This window comes from Pseudophryne corroboree, chromosome 9 (assembly GCF_028390025.1).
Source record: "Pseudophryne corroboree isolate aPseCor3 chromosome 9, aPseCor3.hap2, whole genome shotgun sequence".
Taxonomy (NCBI): Eukaryota; Metazoa; Chordata; class Amphibia; order Anura; family Myobatrachidae; genus Pseudophryne; species Pseudophryne corroboree.
The window spans coordinates 393078580-393097689 of record NC_086452.1 but is presented as its reverse complement, the minus strand read 5'-3'; the positions used below and the strand labels follow the sequence as shown (position 1 = coordinate 393097689).

General features: G+C 45.0%; 1 protein-coding gene across 14 annotated transcripts in view; it reads left to right on the top strand.

Moving 5' to 3' along the window:
- ERC2 (ELKS/RAB6-interacting/CAST family member 2) overlaps positions 1-19110 on the top strand; it is a 2157515-nt gene that overhangs the window by 79785 nt on the left and 2058620 nt on the right. For all 14 annotated transcript variants that reach the window (XR_010186954.1, XR_010186951.1, XR_010186955.1 and 11 more), the window contains one exon: positions 1336-2142. Coding sequence is in view for 4 of the 14 variants with exons in the window: in XM_063940841.1 (XP_063796911.1) it covers positions 1477-2142 (666 nt within the window). In the remaining 10 variants the exon portion in view is untranslated. The remainder of the gene's footprint in view (positions 1-1335; positions 2143-19110) is intronic.

The following is a 19110-nucleotide window of genomic DNA, read 5'->3' as shown; positions in this document are numbered from 1 at the left end:
TCAACTCTCTGAATGACCCCCATTGTTTTGCCTAACTGCTAACACATTTGCTAGTACAATCAGATCTGAATTACCCCCTAAGTTAGTATGTTTTAAGCATGCATCTGATAGTCATGTTTTCATTGCTGTCCTTCTACAAACCATTATTTCCTTTTCTAAAATCACTTTGGATGTTTCAAAACACAGTATATAGCTGCCACAGGCTCACTGCATCTTGTACAATATGCCTGGTTGCCATGGTACTTAGTCCGTATGGACTTATAAATTATTATTAGCACCATGAAGAAAGAAACCAAGAAAAAATGGTAAACACCAGAATTCTTTCTATCCTGCCACAGTGATGTACAGATGTGTCCAGGTTCATCTCGCATGCATACGCGTGCCGCATGTGTACACATCACAGCAGCGTCTATTTGCACCCCCCTGTGACTAGTCGCAGCGTACGTACGCACTATGGCCCTCATTCCGAGTCGTTCGCTCGGTATTTTTCATCGCATCGCAATGAAAATCCGCTTAGTACGCATGCGCAATATTCGCACTGCGACTGCGCCAAGTAATTTAACAATGAAGATAGTATTTTTACTCACGGCTTTTTCATCGCTCCGGCGATCGTAATGTGATTGACAGGAAATGGGTGTTACTGGGCGGAAACACGGCGTTTTATGGGCGTGTGGATGAAAACGCTACCGTTTCCGGAAAAAACGCAGGAGTGGCTGGAGAAACGGGGGAGTGTCTGGCCGAACGCTGGGTGTGTTTGTGACGTCAAACCAGGAACGACAAGCACTGAACTGATCGCACAGGCAGAGTAAGGTTGAAGTTACTCAGAAACTGCAAAGTAGTTTGTAATCGCAATATTGCGATTACATCGGTCGCAATTTTAAGAAGCTAAGATACACTCCCAGTAGGCGTAGGCTTAGCGTGTGTAACTCTGCTAAATTCGCCTTGCGACCGATCAACTCGGAATGAGGGCCAATGTATCCCAATGGAAGCAGGAGTGCGTACACACATGCCCGCGCACATTCGCAGGGACACTATTCAGTCGCGGTTTCGGCGAATAACATGTAAATTTAAAAAAAACAACTCCTCATTTTTTTGGTTAGACTAATGCTTTAAACTAAAATTGGAGAACTTTTGCCTCTTACATATTATGCCAATGAGGTTACAGTAGTAAGCAGTTCCCCCAAATAAAACGTACTTCGTAATAAACTGTTGCTATCTGTATTACCTGAAGAATATGATACTTAAATTTGTCATGTTATGTTGCTCAAATACTTATTTGTTATGAGACTTATTGATGCCACATTAACATAATTTGTCCTTTTTTTTTGTTTTTAGGTTTTTTTTTGCTTGTCTCTGTAATGGAAGAAGAACAATGACATCTCAAGCAGCACTCTAGATGCTGAGACGAGTAATCTTCATTTAGTAGTATTTCTAGTCCTTTTTCCCCCCTGTCTAATACCACAATACAGCACAGCTATGTATGGAAGTGCTCGTACAATCACTAATTTGGAAGGCAGTCCTTCCAGATCACCTCGTTTGCCAAGATCACCTCGCTTGGGCCATAGACGAACAAGTAGTGGAGGAGGAGGAGGAGGAGCAGGTAAAACACTGTCAATGGAGAATATCCAGTCACTTAATGCAGCCTATGCAACGTCTGGACCCATGTACTTGAGTGACCATGAGGGAGTAGCATCTACTGCGTTTCCAAAAGGAACCATGACTCTAGGAAGGGCTACAAATAGAGCAGTATATGGTGGTAGAGTCACAGCCATGGGAAGCAGTCCAAATATTGCTTCAGCTGGCCTTTCTCACACTGATGTCCTGTCCTACAGTGACCACGTAGCCTTGAGCAACGCCTCTCACCATCATCACCACCATCACCATCAAGTTCCATCTATGTTGAGACAGGTGAGAGACAGCACAATGCTTGATCTTCAGGTTCAGCTGAAGGATCTGCAGCGGGAAAATGAACTTCTAAGAAAAGAGCTGGATATAAAAGACAGCAAGCTGGGGTCGTCCATGAACAGTATTAAGACATTCTGGAGCCCAGAACTCAAGAAAGAAAGAGTTCTCCGAAAGGAGGAGGCTGCCAGGATGTCTGTGTTGAAGGAGCAAATGAGAGTGACCCATGAAGAAAATCAGGTATTTTTGTTGAGTACAGTGTTTAAAGAATACCCACACTTTCACCATTTTAGAATTAAACGTGTTTTTTTTTTAATTCTTTGGGAATCGCTTAAATAATATTGAAGATTTCCTTGGCAGAATAATATTTTCTATGAAGATAAAAAAAATGGAAATAATAATGTTTTCCTGCCCTGTACAATATTAAAATACAGACACATTTGCTGTAAGTTGTGATATCTACCACTTTTTAAATGGGGTGTTTTTAAATCAACATTTTAAATGGAAGGTTTAAAATTTCAATTAACTAATTAATTAAGGGAACGTGGTTGTAGGGAGATACATCACTGATTAGTTTATTTATAATCTGTGTATTTCTGAAGTGCAGTTATTTTATGCTGTCAGCTGGGAGGTAAAGCTACTGCATTTTAATGCATCTTAACAAAAAATAACAACGCCAAAATTATATGCCCATACTTACAATTTGTAGGGATATTAAAAATCTTTAAAATGTTTCTGGAAAAGGGACACTTCTATGGGCAGGTGCAATTGAACAGGGCGCATCGCCCACTGACACAACACAGGAGACACTCCTGATTCAGCACAGTACAGTGGATGTCGCATCTTCCAGCGGCCCACCTCCTCCACTCTGCCACTGCCGCTGGAAGAGCTTCTCGGCTCCCATATTAGAGACACCACACCATCGGGGACTGCTGTGAGGAAAGGCGCCAGACAGCCAGGACCCGGTTTGTGTACCTCTCTCACACGCGTTTCAGACCGCTAGCAATAACCTGGGTTATTGCAGTATGAGCACGCAGCTATCCGGGATGCTGTGCAGCCTGAAAGGGCCCAGTTGTAATAATCGGGGTCGACCTGTATTTCAACTCGCTAATCGAGCAGGGTTGAACACATGTTCAACCTGGTTCGTTTTGCGGTGTGATCGTGTAAGCCGGGGCGACTCGACCTGGGACCCTTTCACTGTATAGGAAGAGGTGGCACTTGGGGATCATTTCATCTCCAAGTTGCGCCTCCGAACATGTCAGTGGTGACGTCACCAATCTGAAATATTTACCTTGTCTCATATATGCAGTGACCTTTATCTTCTATACTTTCAAAATGATTCACATGAAAGAAGTGACGTCATTACTTATATAATTACCCACAAATGTTAGGCTTTATATATATATATATATATACTGTATGTATATATATATATGTTATATATATATATGTATATACACACACATATATATATATATATATATATATATATATACACAGACGTTTCCTCCAATAAGGAGTAGGGCACTCTCTCATAGACAAATCAGTTTAAGTTATTTTTATTCATTTGGTTCATATGTTGCCATAGATGTCGACGTTTCGACCCCTCAACGAGATCTTTCTCAAGATAAGGCATACATGTCAATACTATTGGAAAAAAAATAACAAATAAATCCATAAAGTGAACATCTAGCAAAAAAGAAAAAATACATCCAGAATAACACAGACCATGCCTTACAGGTTCCCAAGAGCACCGAAAAATAAAACTAACGTACTACATTCAAAGTAGTCTCAATTACCTTAGACACCGTGCTCAGAAAGAAGTTTTAATACACCATTAGTGCTGTGTGTTGTCTATAAAAGCACAGTATACAACACTTACGGTCAAACAAATGACGACTCAATATAGGATATATGTAATAAGCAGTGAGCTGTCAGCATCCTCACTGAAGGGGATAAAAGTGTATAATATCCATAAGAAGACATCTGAGACATGGTGAATCCCCACACAATAAACACATAGACACCAATATAAAGTATATGTGGCACTTACTAACGCAGAGTCCAACAGGTCAAATATCAATTCCTCAATAAATCCACAAGGATGGAGCTAAATATAATATATTGAACTTATAAGCAGTACATCCAGTAAAAGAGGTATCGGTAATAACAATAAAGCACTAGTAGTAACAACGGGATCAAATGTATAATACTTACAGGGACATCACAGGGTCAGAGTACACCATGCTGACAGCTCACAACCATGGTCAAACAAATACTGAATATATAGCTCATTGACTGGAAGTAATCGTATATTAACAAATAAAACTAATATGCTGGCCGGAGTCTAACTGGATAACAACATTATAAATGTATAATGAACAGCCCACCTGCGCTAACCATAACTGTATATATATATACACACACACACACACACACACACACACACACACACACACACACACACACACACACACACACGCCATGTTCAGGTCAATCCCTGCTATTTTGTAGAGAGCGACATAAATGTATGCCCTGAAATTACGTGGTTACACATACTGGGGCAGATGTATTAACCTGGAGAAGGCGTAAGAAGTGATAAAGCAGTGATATGTGCAAGGAGATAAATGCACCAGCCAATCAGATCCTAACTGTTAATTTACATATTGGAGCTGATTGGCTGGTGCCTTTATCACCTTGCACATATCACTGGTTTATCACTTCCTTATGCCTTCTCCAGGTTAATACATCTGCCCCACTGTACTGTACATGCCGAGCTGCAGGTATCTACTTGTGACTCTGCATGCTATGTTGAACCAGTCGGGTGCATGAAGATACGTTTAAAGCTCATGACAAGATTTAAGTTAATCATCATGCGTAGACACCAGCCATCATCATCAAGTTGATGGTAATTGGGGCTGACATTATTTTTTGTAGAATTCATAAAGGAATGAACAGTGTGCCTGAAGTTGTAGCAGGACTAGCAGTGCTCATATCCTGGTTTGGTTGGTCCAAAAGCTGCAAACAGCACTAAGCTAGGACTGATTGGACTGGTGACACTGTAACAAGAAACTCAGCAGTGCGGGGTCCCCTGTCATAATGTCCTGTTTGTCCACCTGCAATTGTCGCAGGCAGTCCTGGATTCCTCTTTGGATGGGTTCACAGTGTGGCGGGTCCCATAGTGCCTGCAACAGTCCTAGCAGGAAATCCTCATTTCTGCTGCAGCTTTTTGCAGATGTGTCCCCGCTTACTGTTTGTCCATATGCTATACTGCACAAGTTGTCAGGCTCGACTGACATGCTCCGAGTTGAGTGTTGATCTTTCAACTTTACATTTTTCAGACACTGGGCTGTGACCTTAATGGCACAGGAATTGGCTTTACACATGTACAATGTTGCAGATGAAGCCCAACAGAACTTGGCATGAAGAAAAGCCGCTGCTGCATGTGGACCTTTTTACATATATTCACCACAGATGTACAAATTCATACACCACTTTGATTAGTGTATGCTAGCAATGTAGATTTGTTGATTCTATGTATTTTAATTATGTGAATAAAATGCAAATTTTGAGCGAAAAACACACGCAGCTGAGCCACACAGGACCTGTCGCGCTGAGAGGCTATGGGGGGTATCCAATTAGAGCCGGTCCGTTTTTGGCAGGTGAAAAAGTTTGGATATAGCGATTAATGACCGATGATCATTATCGTGGTATCCTATTACGGACCAGCGATCGCACAAAAAACACATACGATCGGGGTTAAGTCCTGAGGCACCCGAGCATAATCCACGATAAGTGCCTGCGTTGGCGGGAGGAACCAGCTGCATCGAGGCTAATAGGATAGCCCCCGGCGATACAATTACCTGCATTCATTGACCGCGGGTAATTGGATACAGGGCCGGGTCTAGCCCTTGTGGCGCCCCGGGCGAAATAGGGGCGTGGCTTCATACAGGGGCGTGGTCAGTTATGCCCCCTGTAGAGTTGTGCCCCAAGTTGAGTAGCGCCGCTTACAAAATAAAAATAAAAAAAATAATACTTACTATCCCCGCTCCTGATTCCCGACCGTTGCTAACCTCCGCCGGCTCCGCTCCTCGGATCTATGGGCGAGACGTCATGACGTCTCTCCCATAGCACAGCATAGACACTAGAGGTCAATTATGACCCCTAGCGTCTATGTGCCAGTCCCACAATGCTGTATGGTGCGCGATAACGTCATCGCGCACCGCACAGCAAAGGTCCTCTCCACGAAGGGAAACTAGACGGGTAGCGTCTAGTTTCCTTCACAGCACCGGGGGGCACTGACCAACAGTAGCAGATCTTGCCATGCGGCGGAGCCCTCCGGGTGGCGGCGGCGCCCCGGGCAAAAATCCTGCGTGCCCGTAGCAAGATCCGCTACTGATTGGATATCCCCACCCTATGTTTGGTGTACCTGAAGCAACAGTAATAGAGGGCACATCTGTACTAGTGGAGAGGTAATGGTTTGAATGAATAAGAAACACATGGCCGATAACACCGCTATGAGTTTGATTAAAGCTCTCCTTCTTGGACTATTACAGGTTGTATTTTCACCTATTGAGCTGCCAAGTCAGATTAGTGCATAATGCAGGTAAATTAGGTCTCCCTGGACTAATAAGTTTCCTTGTGTTGCTTTCTTATATTTTTTTGTTTTTGTTTTACTCTTCACACAATCTATTTCATTGTGCCGTTACACCATTTATTTTAGATAATTATATAATGGCTAGTAAGAAGACTTCCTTTTATCCCTACTTTGAATTGCATCTTGGCATGATCAATCAGTGTGATGAATACCAATCTGTAACTCACTAGAAAATAACAAACCTATCTATACCTGCCTGGCCCTGTTCTGAAGCTGCATTCTGTTGTATTGCAGCAATATGATGAATTAGGCAGTTAGTCCTTAGTCTTGGCGTTTCTTTCCTTTCGATGTGATCATTTTGGCACCAGTCACATCAGACTAAAAAAATCAAACCAGAGCTTACAAGACTTTGGCAGGTTGTTTTGCATTTATGTTTTCAATGCATTTATCAGCTTCTGTAGCAATTCATGAAAACAAAACATATACCAGGTCGGGCAATCCATGAATGTAGAATAGTTATTATATCCTGAATAGGTTATTTTTCTATGAATTTCAAATGGGCGGTGATAGTTAAGTAAATGATTTGTTCTTTATGTATTTCTTACAGGTCACAATTTAAGTTGCCTGCTTTTATCATGATTTTCAGAAAAGCAATCTACACTAATTGTATGACAGCTGAGAACAGTGTTGAGAAAGTCTGGAGAAGTGTACTAGCAAAGTTATTTCAGTGCTATAAGTAATTTATTCATGGCACTCAGGGTGGAAGTTAAAGTGACATGATACAAGGATGTGGAGGAATTCAGATAGGATTCCAAGATATTTGGTCTCTTTAACGTATTAGAAATTCTGTATATTAGAGTAACAAGACAATGATACAATGAATACCAATACACTATTGTTGGTATATCGTGTCTTGCAAATATAATTGTAATTTACTCTTAACAAAATAAGAGGAACACGTTACAGGGGGCTGGGCATATGTATCTATTATCGGGTTTAAGACACGATAATATTCATTTCATATGACGTTATTCGCTGCGATAAGAAATTATACATTGTCCAAATGTGTGAAATAGCACATATAGAGACATGGGTTCCGAAAGGAGCCTGTCCCTGTGATGTGTCCGGAGTGAAATCACCAAATCGGGGGTCTCTTCACTCCTCTCATGTGACTCTTGCACGGTCTACTGACCACGCAGGTGCGGTGGCTACTGCCGGAGTGGGCTCCCGAGCTTTGTAAATCTGACAGCTTTACATCCCCCATAGAAACCTACAGATATGTCCTTATACATCTTTGCTGCAGTCACACCAAACAGCCCCTCTTGGCACGCTATGTGCGTCAGAATCTTCAAGTGTTGGGCGTCTTTTTTGCTTCCAGGCTAAAAGGGAAATTAAGGTTGATCTGTTAAGCTGTATGAACAGAATGTAGATGCTTAACAGACAACAGAACTGAAAGGACCAGGAGAGAGGACTGTAGTTGAAAGGTTATAGAAGATAACGCCTTTTTATGAGGAGTCTACACTAGGATACTGCCATTTCCTAATTCCGAATTGGTTGGGACTACTAATCTCAGAATATAGTCAACATGGAAGACTTTAATTCTATGAGAGCTATTTCACATTTAGCCTTCCAATCCACTATTCTGATAGGAGGAAGAGTGTGATCACTAAGTATCAGCCAGAGACATCTCTTTGCAAGAAAAGCCAAGTGAAAGGATTACACAATTAGTTGAAAGCTCACTCAGAATCAGAATCAGCTTTATTGGCCAGGTTTACTTGCGAATACTAGGAATTTGTCTTCGGTTTGCTGTACAACAGCCAAGTAGGTAACAGATAAGTAGGTGGGGGAGGGGAGGGCAAGTAAAGTCATACAGGTAGGAATACCGTAGGGACACAAGTGAGTTACATGTACGTCTGGTCAGTCAATGTTCAGGAGTTCAGCAGGCGGATCGCTTGGGGAAAGAAACTTTTGAGGCTTCTGGTGGACCTGGTGGGGACGGCCCTGTAATGCCTGCCTGAAGGAAGCAAGTTAAATATGCTGTGGCCGGGGTGTAGCTGGTCCTTTACTATCTTCGTTTCCCGCTTTTTAGCTCTGGACAGGTACAGGTCCCTGGACTGAGGGAAGGCCGGCACCAATGATCTTCTCCGCGGTTCTGACCACCTTTTGGAGCCTGCATCTGTCCCTCGCGCTGGCGGAGCTGTACCATACCAGTATCGAGGAGCACAGCACCGACTCCACAATCGCGGAGTAGAAGAGGAGCAGAAGCTTCTATGGGATGTTGAACTTCCTTAGTTGCCTGAAGAAGAACAACCTCTGCTGCACTTTCCTGACAGTGGCGTCAGCGTTGGACCCCCATTTAATGTCCCAGGAGATTGTGGTTACGGACTCTGTATATAAGACACCCCTAATGTAGTAATTGATGACTAAATGCGTTGGGTGATGTACTGTCTGGACTTATAATGAAAGACATGAGCTACTTTTAACTATTTAGAAATCTAATTGTACCTATGTATTAGTACAAAATATTGTCCTGTTGTCACAAGGTTTCAACACCTTTAAGACTTTTTAAGAGTATTTTAATAAATTTGTACTTATTCTGAAAAGAAACTAATGTGATTGTACTCAATGAATAATTGGTTGTAACAAATCGAGCAATATCTCATACTGCAGAGTGTATGCACACGAACTAATCTACACAAACCAATATAATAGGCAACCCCTAAAGAAACTTTTTTCATTAGAATGTAGATGCTTGAGCAACTGCAGGTGTTTAGCAGTGGAGTAATTATCAAGTTATGGAACCATTCTTGTTTTTTTTTTTTTTCAATCATGTAATTTTTATTGAAAGGGAAAAGCATACAAAACAGTATATAGCAAGTTAACAGAGATACAATCGGTGTACACATGGCTGGGTAGCCAGCATAAAAGTAATCGCTTCAAATAAGTCCCAAATAAGTAGTAAAGGAGTATAGGTACATATCGTGTCATAGTCACATCTAGAGGTTAAATGTAAGAGACATTAGATAGTTTTAGAAGAAAGAGAGACACAATGTTGGGAAGAAGCACGAGCTTGTAAGTTACTGAGCTAAAATGGAGACAATAGGTAAATAGCAAAGTAGAGAGGTCGAACAAGTGGGAGAAGGAGAACTGGGAGAGAGATCAAGAGGTGGAGAAGAAAGAAGAAGAGAGGGTTCCTCCATGGGTCGGAGATCTGCTAAGTGTAAAGGGAATGAGGGGAGGAGGAGGACAGGAGACGAAAAGAGAGGGGGGGGGGGGGAGAAGGGTGGAGGGGGAAAAGTTGTGGGTTGGGTTCCATATTTAGTTCAAACCTGGGCGGGGGTGGTCATGGTGTCGGTACCAGGGAAGCCAGACAGAGTGAAATTTATAATAGGAAAGGATATATACAGCGCTTTGAAACTGGATATGGAAAACTAATTATATTTTATTACATAAAAATTGTTGCAACAAGTAACTTAAAAGAAATTTTCTAAACATACATAAAAATATATATATATATAAAAATAGGGCAAGCACAGCAATTCTTTTGGTATATTACCATAGAAGTAGTCGGACAGAGTCTATTGCGTGAAATCCAAGGAATTGTGCCACAGTTCTGGGGGCAGCTTTCAGTGCTGGCAGATAAAGGTCCACATGGATCCTAAAAACAGACCTTTGCTTGATTCCGAGCAGCAACTCAGTCCTGTTTAAAAGCTGGGTCTCTTGTATCTTTGTGGATGTCTGCCAAATCCCCGTTGCAGCTTTTTTGTGGACTTCTTGGCGTATTCCGAGTTTTGGATATTGAAGTTTATGGTGCCCGGCTCCTCTTAACCAACGCGTTTCGCTGTGTCAAACAGCTTTGTCAAGGTATTTCTTGTGAGTGTGACCAACGCTCCACTTATATGAATAATATGTCAAGGTATGTGTGCCTGTTGTGGAAGTGCCATTTTTAAAGGCTGTGCTAATTGCCCATTGTTAGCAGCTGAGATTCATTTCAAACATAATAGCAAAACAAAAATACAAAACAAAACCATATCCAGTTTAAAATATTTGTATTGGTAAGAGACAAATGGTTATATCAGTCAAAACTACTTTTGATGCATATTTATTAATATATATAATAAAGGAAAGCAAACATTTCCTGTTCAGCAAGCCGGTCACATGATCGCATGTGTTGGTTTCTTGTATATGGAACGCATGTTCACTCACTATTGGTTCCATTTCTTATACTTCCTGATCATGTGACTGGCTGTTTACTATTGCAGCCAGCCACATGATCAATGCAGGACTCCGGAAATACGTCTAGCCCCATTCACCTGCCCCTTCTCGTATGTCCGGTCACGTGACGTGATCCGTCCACGTGATCCACACGAGCGGCCGGAAGTGCGTCATTCCCTCAGTTGGATGCCGAAAGCGGTCACGTGATCAGACTCTGCAGAGGGCATCATTGCCCTTAGTTGAAATAATCACATTTGCTTTATATTTATACCTCGTTTTCCCAATATATAATACATGCTATCTATTTTGCACCAATCACATTACATTTATAACTCATTCTTATACATTTTGTTATCCTATATATATGAGTGAAATTTATGTACTGTATTGCGCTGGAGGCTGGTAATATATTCCATGTTCGCAACAAACCAGATTCTGTTTATTAATGCCTGACGGCTGGGGGCTTCGGGGGGCTTCCAATTACGTGCTATTTGGTATTTAGCTGCGCATGAAATAAAAAGGATCAGTTTTTTCGAGTCTCTAGAAATAAAATCGGGTGGGGCGCAGAGAAGAAAGTTAGCGGGCGAGAGAGGTGCGGGTAAATCAATTAGTTGAGAGGAAAGCGTGCGGACCATCGCCCAATACTTGGCGATTACCGGGCAGGTCCAACAGATGTGATAAAATGTGCCCACTTGGCCGCAGTTCCTCCAGCAGAGATCGGAGGTATCAGGATAGATCCTGTGCAGCCGATCCGGTACCAAGTACCATCTCGTATATATTTTGTATGAGTTTTCGCGAATTGCTACGCTGATGGAGCATTGTGAAATTGCGGTACGAATTGCGCTCCACTCCTCCTCATCGAAGTGTTGCCCGAGATCCGCCTCCCATGCCAGCTCATGCGGCTCGAGAGAGAGGGAGCTTCAGGGTTGAGGATGGTTTTGTAGAGAAGAGAGATTATGCCCCTATCGGTCGAGTTTTAGATGCAGAGTCTCTCGAGGGGGGAGGGAACCGGCAGTGGAAATGATAGATGAAGAGAAGAAAGGAAATGACGGATTTGTAGATATTGGTAAAACAGAGAATTGGGTAGATTATATGTAGTTTGCAAGTCGGAGAATGATTTAATGGCGTGTGTCCCTGTGAAATGGTGGATTCTAGTGGCGCCTGCCGAGATCCAATTCGTTGGGAAAGCCCTGGGGGAAATGCTAAATTATACCATATGGGGGTCAAGGGGGAGGGATGAGTGGACAGTTTTAATTTTTTGTTCAGGTTCTGCCATTGGGTAAGTGTCAGTTCTATTGTGGGTGAAGGGTAACGAGAATGAGAGCATTGTTTTCTTGAGAGCCAAGGTAGGTATGAAATCGACAGGACTTCCGCAAGATCACTGTCCAAGTCAACCCATCTTTTCGTATGTTTTGGGGTGTGCCAGGCGATCATTTGGCTTAGCCTAGTCGCGTCGTAATAACGCCGGAGAATGGGGAGGCTAAGACCACCATTTTGAGACTGTTTGGCTAAAATATCTCGACGTATTCTGGGCTTTTTGTAGTTCCAAATAAATTTACCTAGAGAAGATTGGAGGGTAGCGAGAGTCTGGTGAGGGACCGAAATTGGAAGTGTCTGAAATAAGTATAGGATTTTGGGGAGGACATTCATATTTATTGCGTTGATACGGCCCACCCAAGAAAGTAGGTAGGATTCCCAATGATGGATATCCGTAAGAATAGAAGCAATTAACGGGGGATAGTTGGCTCTGTAGAGAGAACTATAGGATTTGGTAATGGAAACCCCAAGGTACTTTAGTGAATGCCTGCGCCAAGAAAAATAAAATTCTTTCTCTGACGTCCTAGTGGATGCTGGGAACTCCGTAAGGACCATGGGGAATAGCTGCTCCGCAGGAGACTGGGCACAACTAAGAAAGATTTAGGACTACCTGGTGTGCACTGGCTCCTCCCTCTATGCCCCTCCTCCAGACCTCAGTTAGAATTTTGTGCCCGGCCGAGCTGGATGCACACTAGGGGCTCTCCTGAGCTCCTAGAAAAGAAAGTATATTTTAGTTTTTTTATTTTCAGTGAGATCTGCTGGCAACAGACTCACTGCTACGTGGGACTAAGGGGAGAGAAGCGAACCTACCTGCTTGCAGCTAGCTTGGGCTTCTAGGCTACTGGACACCATTAGCTCCAGAGGGATCGAACACAGGCCCAGCCTCGGTCGTCCGGTCCCGGAGCCACGCCGCCGTCCCCCTTACAGAGCCAGAAGCAAGAAGACTTTCCTGGAAATCGGCGGCAGAAGACTTCGGTCTTCATCAAGGTAGCGCACAGCACTGCAGCTGTGCGCCATTGCTCCCCATGCACACCACATACTCCGGTCACTGATGGCTGCAGGGCGCTGGGGGGGGGGGCGCCCTGGGCTGCAATATAAGTACCTTGCTGGCAAATACCACATAATATAGTCATAAAGACTATATATGTGTAAAATACCCCTGCCAAATATACATTTACAAAGCAGGAGAAGTCAGCCGGAAAAGGGGCGGGGCTATCTCCCTCAGCACACTGGCGCCATTTTCCCTCACAGCTCCGCTGGAAGGACGCTCCCAAGGCTCTCCCTTGCAGTTTCCAGACTACATAGGGTAAAAAAGAGAGGGGGGGGGCACTAAATTTAGGCGCATATAATATATATATAGCTGCTATAGGGAAAAATCACTTGTGTAGTGTGTATCCCTGCATTATATAGCGCTCTGGCGTGTGCTGGCATACTCTCTCTCTGTCTCCCCAAAGGACTTTGTGGGGTCCTATACTCGTTCAGAGCATTCCCTGTGTGTGTGCGGTGTGTCGGTACGGCTGTGTCGACATGTTTGATGAGGAGGCTTATGTGGAGGCGGAGCAGGGGCCGATAAATGTGATGTCACCCCCTGCGGGGTCGACACCTGAATGGATGGACATGTGGAAGGAATTACGTGACAGTGTCAACTCCTTACATAAAAGGTTTGACGACATAGCAGATGTGGGACAGCCGGCTTCTCAGCTCGTGCCTGCCCAGGCGTCTCAAAAGCCATCATGGGCTCTAAAACGCCCGCTACCTCAGATGGCAGACACAGATGTCGACACGGATACTGACTCCAGTGTCGACGATGATGAGACTAGTGTACATTCCAATAGAGCCACCCGTTACATGATTACGGCAATGAAAAATGTGTTGCACATTTCTGATATTACCCCAGGTACCACAAAAAAGGGTATTATGTTTGGGGAGAAAAAACTACCAGTGATTTTTCCCCCTTCTGATGAATTAAATATAGTATGTGAAGAAGCGTGGGCTTCCCCCGATAAGAAACTGGTAATTTCTAAAAAGTTACTAATGGCGTACCCTTTCCCACCAGAGGATAGGTCACGTTGGGAGACATCCCCTAGGGTGGATAAAGCGCTCACACGCCTGTCAAAGAAGGTGGCACTACCGTCTCCGGACACGGCCGCCCTAAAGGAACCTGCTGATAGGAAGCAGGAGGCTATCCTGAAGTCTGTATATACATACTCAGGAATTATACTGAGACCGGCTATTGCTTCAGCATGGATGTGCAGTGCTGCAGCTGCGTGGTCAGATTCCCTGTCGGAAAACATTGATACCCTAGACAGGGACACTATATTGCTAACCGTAGAGCATATTAAAGACGCTGTCTTATACATGAGAGATGCACAGAGGGATATTTGCCGGCTGGCATCTAAAATAAACGCAATGTCCATTTCTGCCAGGAGAGGATTGTGGACTCGGCAGTGGACAGGAGATGCAGATTCTAAAAGGCACATGGAAGTTTTGCCTTACAAGGGTGAGGAGTTGTTTGGGGATGGTCTCTCGGACCTCGTTTCCACAGCAACAGCTGGGAAGTCAGCATTTTTACCCCATGTTCCCTCACAGCCAAAGAAAGCACCGTATTATCAGGTACAGTCCTTTCGGCCCCAGAAAGGCAAGCGGGTTAGAGGCGCGTCCTTTCTGCCCAGAGGCAGAGGTAGAGGGAAAAAGCTGCAACATACAGCCAGTTCCCAGGAACAAAAGTCCTCCCCCGCTTCCTCTAAGTCCACCGCATGACGCTGGGGCTCCACAGGCGGAGCCAGGTACGGTGGGGGCCCGTCTCAAGAACTTCAGCAACCAGTGGGCTCGTTCACGGGTGGATCCCTGGATTCTACAGGTAGTATCTCAGGGGTACAAGCTGGAATTCGAGACGTCTCCCCCTCGCCGTTTCCTCAAATCTGCCTTGCCGACAGCTCCCCCGGACAGGGAGGCAGTGCTGGAGGCGATTCACAAGCTGTATTCTCAGCAGGTGATAATCAAGGTACCCCTCCTTCAACAAGGACGGGGTTACTATTCCACAATGTTTGTGGTACCGAAACCGGACGGTTCGGTGAGACCCATTTTAAATTTGAAGTCCTTGAACACATACATAAAAAAATTCAAGTTCAAGATGGAATCGCTCAGAGCGGTGATTGCAAGCCTGGACGAGGGGGATTACATGGTGTCACTGGACATCAAGAATGCTTACCTGCATGTCCCCATTTACCCTCCTCACCAGGAGTACCTCAGATTTGTGGTACAGGACTGTCATTACCAATTCCAGACGTTGCCGTTTGGTCTGTCCACGGCTCCGAGGGTATTTACCAAGGTAATGGCTGAAATGATGATACTCCTTCGGAAAAAGGGAGTTTTAATTATCCCGTACTTGGACGATCTCCTTATAAAGGCGAGGTCCAGGGAACAGTTGTTGATCGGAGTAGCATTAGCTCGGGAAGTGCTACAACAGCACGGCTGGATCCTGAATATTCCAAAGTCGCAGCTGGTTCCTACAACGCGTCTACTGTTCCTGGGGATGGTTCTGGACACAGAACAGAAAAAAAGTGTTTCTCCCGGAGGACAAGGCCAAGGAGTTATCGTCTCTAGTCAGAGATCTCCTAAAACCAAAACAGGTGTCGGTGCACCACTGCACGCGAGTCCTGGGAAAGATGGTGGCTTCTTACGAAGCAATTCCATTCGGAAGGTTTCATGCAAGGATCTTTCAGTGGGATTTGTTGGACAAGTGGTCCGGGTCGCATCTTCAGATGCATCGGCTGATAACCCTGTCTCCAAGGGCCAGGGTGTCGCTACTGTGGTGGCTGCAGAGTGCTCATCTTCTAGAGGGCCGCAGATTCGGCATACAGGACTGGATCCTGGTGACCACGGATGCCAGCCTTCGAGGTTGGGGGGCAGTCACACAGGGAAGAAACTTCCAAGGACTATGGACAAGTCAGGAGACTTACCTACACATAAATATTCTGGAACTAAGGGCCATTTACAATGCCCTAAGTCAGGCAAGACCCCTGCTTCAACACCAGCCGGTGCTGATACAGTCAGACAACATCACGGCGGTCGCCCATGTAAATCGTCAGGGCGGCACAAGAAGCAGGATGGCGATGGCAGAAGCCACAAGGATTCTCCGATGGGCGGAAAATCATGTGTTAGCAGTGTCAGCAGTGTTCATTCCGGGAGTGGACAACTGGGAAGCAGACTTCCTCAGCAGGCACGACCTCCACCCGGGAGAGTGGGGACTTCATCCAGAAGTCTTCCAAATGATTGTACACCGTTGAGAAAGGCCACAGGTGGACATGATGGCGTCCCGCCTCAACAAAAAGCTAAAAGGATATTGCACCAGGTCAAGGGACCCTCAGGCGATATCTGTGGATGCTCTAGTGACACCGTGGGTGTACCAGTCGGTTTATGTGTTCCCTCCTCTGCCTCTCATACCCAAGGTACTGAGAATAATAAGAAGGAGAGGAGTAAGAACTATACTTGTGGTTCCGGATTGGCCAAGAAGAGCTTGGTACCCAGAACTTCAAGAAATGATCTCAGAGGACCCATGGCCTCTGCCGCTCAGACAGGACCTGCTGCAGCAGGGACCCTGTCTGTTCCAAGACTTACCGCGACTGCGTTTGACGGCATGGCGGTTGAACGCCGGATCCTGAAGGAAAAGGGCATTCCGGATGAAGTCATCCCTACGCTGATTAAAGCTAGGAAGGAGGTGACCGCAAACCATTATCACCGCATATGGCGAAAATATGTTGCGTGGTGTGAGGCCAGAAGGGCCGCAACGGAGGAATTTCAGCTGGGTCGATTTCTGCACTTCCTACAGTCAGGGGTGACTATGGGCCTCAAATTAGGTTCCATTAAGGTCCAGATTTCTGCTCTGTCGATTTTCTTCCAAAAAGAACTGGCTTCACTGCCTGAAGTTCAGACGTTTGTTAAAGGAGTGCTGCATATTCAGCCCCCTTTTGTGCCTCCAGTGGCACCTTGGGATCTCAACGTGGTGTTGGATTTCCTTAAGTCACATTGGTTTGAGCCACTTAAAACCGTGGAACTAAAATATCTCACGTGGAAAGTGGTCATGCTGTTGGCCTTGGCTTCGGCCAGGCGTGTGTCAGAATTGGCGGCTTTGTCATGTAAAAGCCCTTATCTGATTTTCCATATGGATAGGGCAGAATTGAGGACTCGTCCCCAATTTCTTCCTATGGTGGTATCTGCTTTTCATTTGAACCAACCTATTGTGGTGCCTGCGGCTACTAAGGACTTGGAGGATTCCAAGTTGCTGGACGTAGTCAGGGCCCTGAAAATCTATGTTTCCAGGACGGCTGGAGTCAGGAAAACTGACTCGCTATTTATCCTGTATGCGCCCAACAAGCTGGGTGCTCCTGCTTCAAAGCAGTCTATTGCTCGCTGGATCTGTAGTACGATTCAACTTGCACATTCTGCGGCTGGACTGCCGCATCCTAAATCTGTAAAAGCCCATTCCACGAGGAAAGTGGGCTCTTCTTGGGCGGCTGCCCGAGGGGTCTCGGCTTTACAACTTTGCCGAGCTGCTACTTGGTCGGGTTCAAACACGTTTGCTAAGTTTTACAAGTTTGATACCCTGGCTGAGGAGGACCTTGCTTTTGCTCATTCGGTGCTGCAGAGTCATCCGCACTCTCCCGTCCGTTTGGGAGCTTTGGTATAATCCCCATGGTCCTTACGGAGTTCCCAGCATCCACTAGGACGTCAGACAAAATAAGAATTTACTCACCGGTAATTCTATTTCTCGTAGTCCGTAGTGGATGCTGGGCGCCCATCCCAAGTGCGGATTGTCTGCAATACTTGTATATAGTTATTGCCTAACTAAAGGGTTATTGTTTAGAGCCATCTGTTGAGAGGCTCAGTTATTTTTCATACTGTTAACTGGGTATAGTATCACGAGTTATACGGTGTGATTGGTGTGGCTGGTATGAGTCTTACCCGGGATTCCAAAATCCTTTCCTTATTGTGTCAGCTCTTCCGGGCACAGTATCCTAACTGAGGTCTGGAGGAGGGGCATAGAGGGAGGAGCCAGTGCACACCAGGTAGTCCTAAATCTTTCTTAGTTGTGCCCAGTCTCCTGCGGAGCCGCTATTCCCCACGGTCCTTACGGAGTTCCCAGCATCCACTACGGACTACGAGAAATAGAATTACCGGTGAGTAAATTCTTATTTTTGTAGTTGAGATTTTATAGGTTTAGGAATATGTAGAGAGATGGCTTTGGATTTTGTCTGGTTAATCTTGTATCCCGAGAGGGCGCCATACATGGATAGTTCTCGGAAGAGGTTCGGGAGAGAGATAGTTGGGTTCGTCAGGGTTAAAAGGATATCGTCGGCGAAGAGGGAGATGGTATATTGGGCATGATTGACACAGACCCCGGAGATATCAGAATTGGCGCGGATGCGGCTTGCGAGGGGTTCGATAACAAGCGCGAATATGAGAGGAGAAAGTGGGCACCCCTGTCGGGTTCCGTTTGAGATTTTAAAGGTGTCTGATAGCAAACCATTAGAATGTACTGACGCCGAAGGGTTTTGGTATAGGGCCTGTATGGCCTGCAGAAATTTACCTTGAAAGCCAAAGCGCTGTAGGGTCTGCTGCATGAAAGGCCCTGTCGAAGGCTTTCTCTGCGTCCAAAGCGAGTGCCAAAGACGGGATCTTATGTAGATTAACGTGATGAATAATATTGATTACGCATCTAGTGTTATCGAGTGCCTGTCTGGACGGGACGAAGCCCACCTGATCAGGATGTATGAGTGAGGGGAGAATACGGTTGAGTCTATTGGCCAATACTTTAGCGAAAATTTTCAGGTCAGAGTTCAGAAGTGATATAGGTCGGTAGTTAGAGAGAAGCTGGGGGTCTTTGTCGGGTTTTGGGATCACAGTGATAACAGCCTTAGTTGTATGGGAGTGGAAGGGAGATCCGTCTAGTATAAGATTAAATGTGGTTAGGTGGGGGAGTAGTGCGTGTTGAAAAATTTTATAATAGGACATCGTGAAGCCGTCCGGGCCTGGGGGTTTGGAAGGTTTCTGGGATTTGATGGCAAGATCAATTTCTT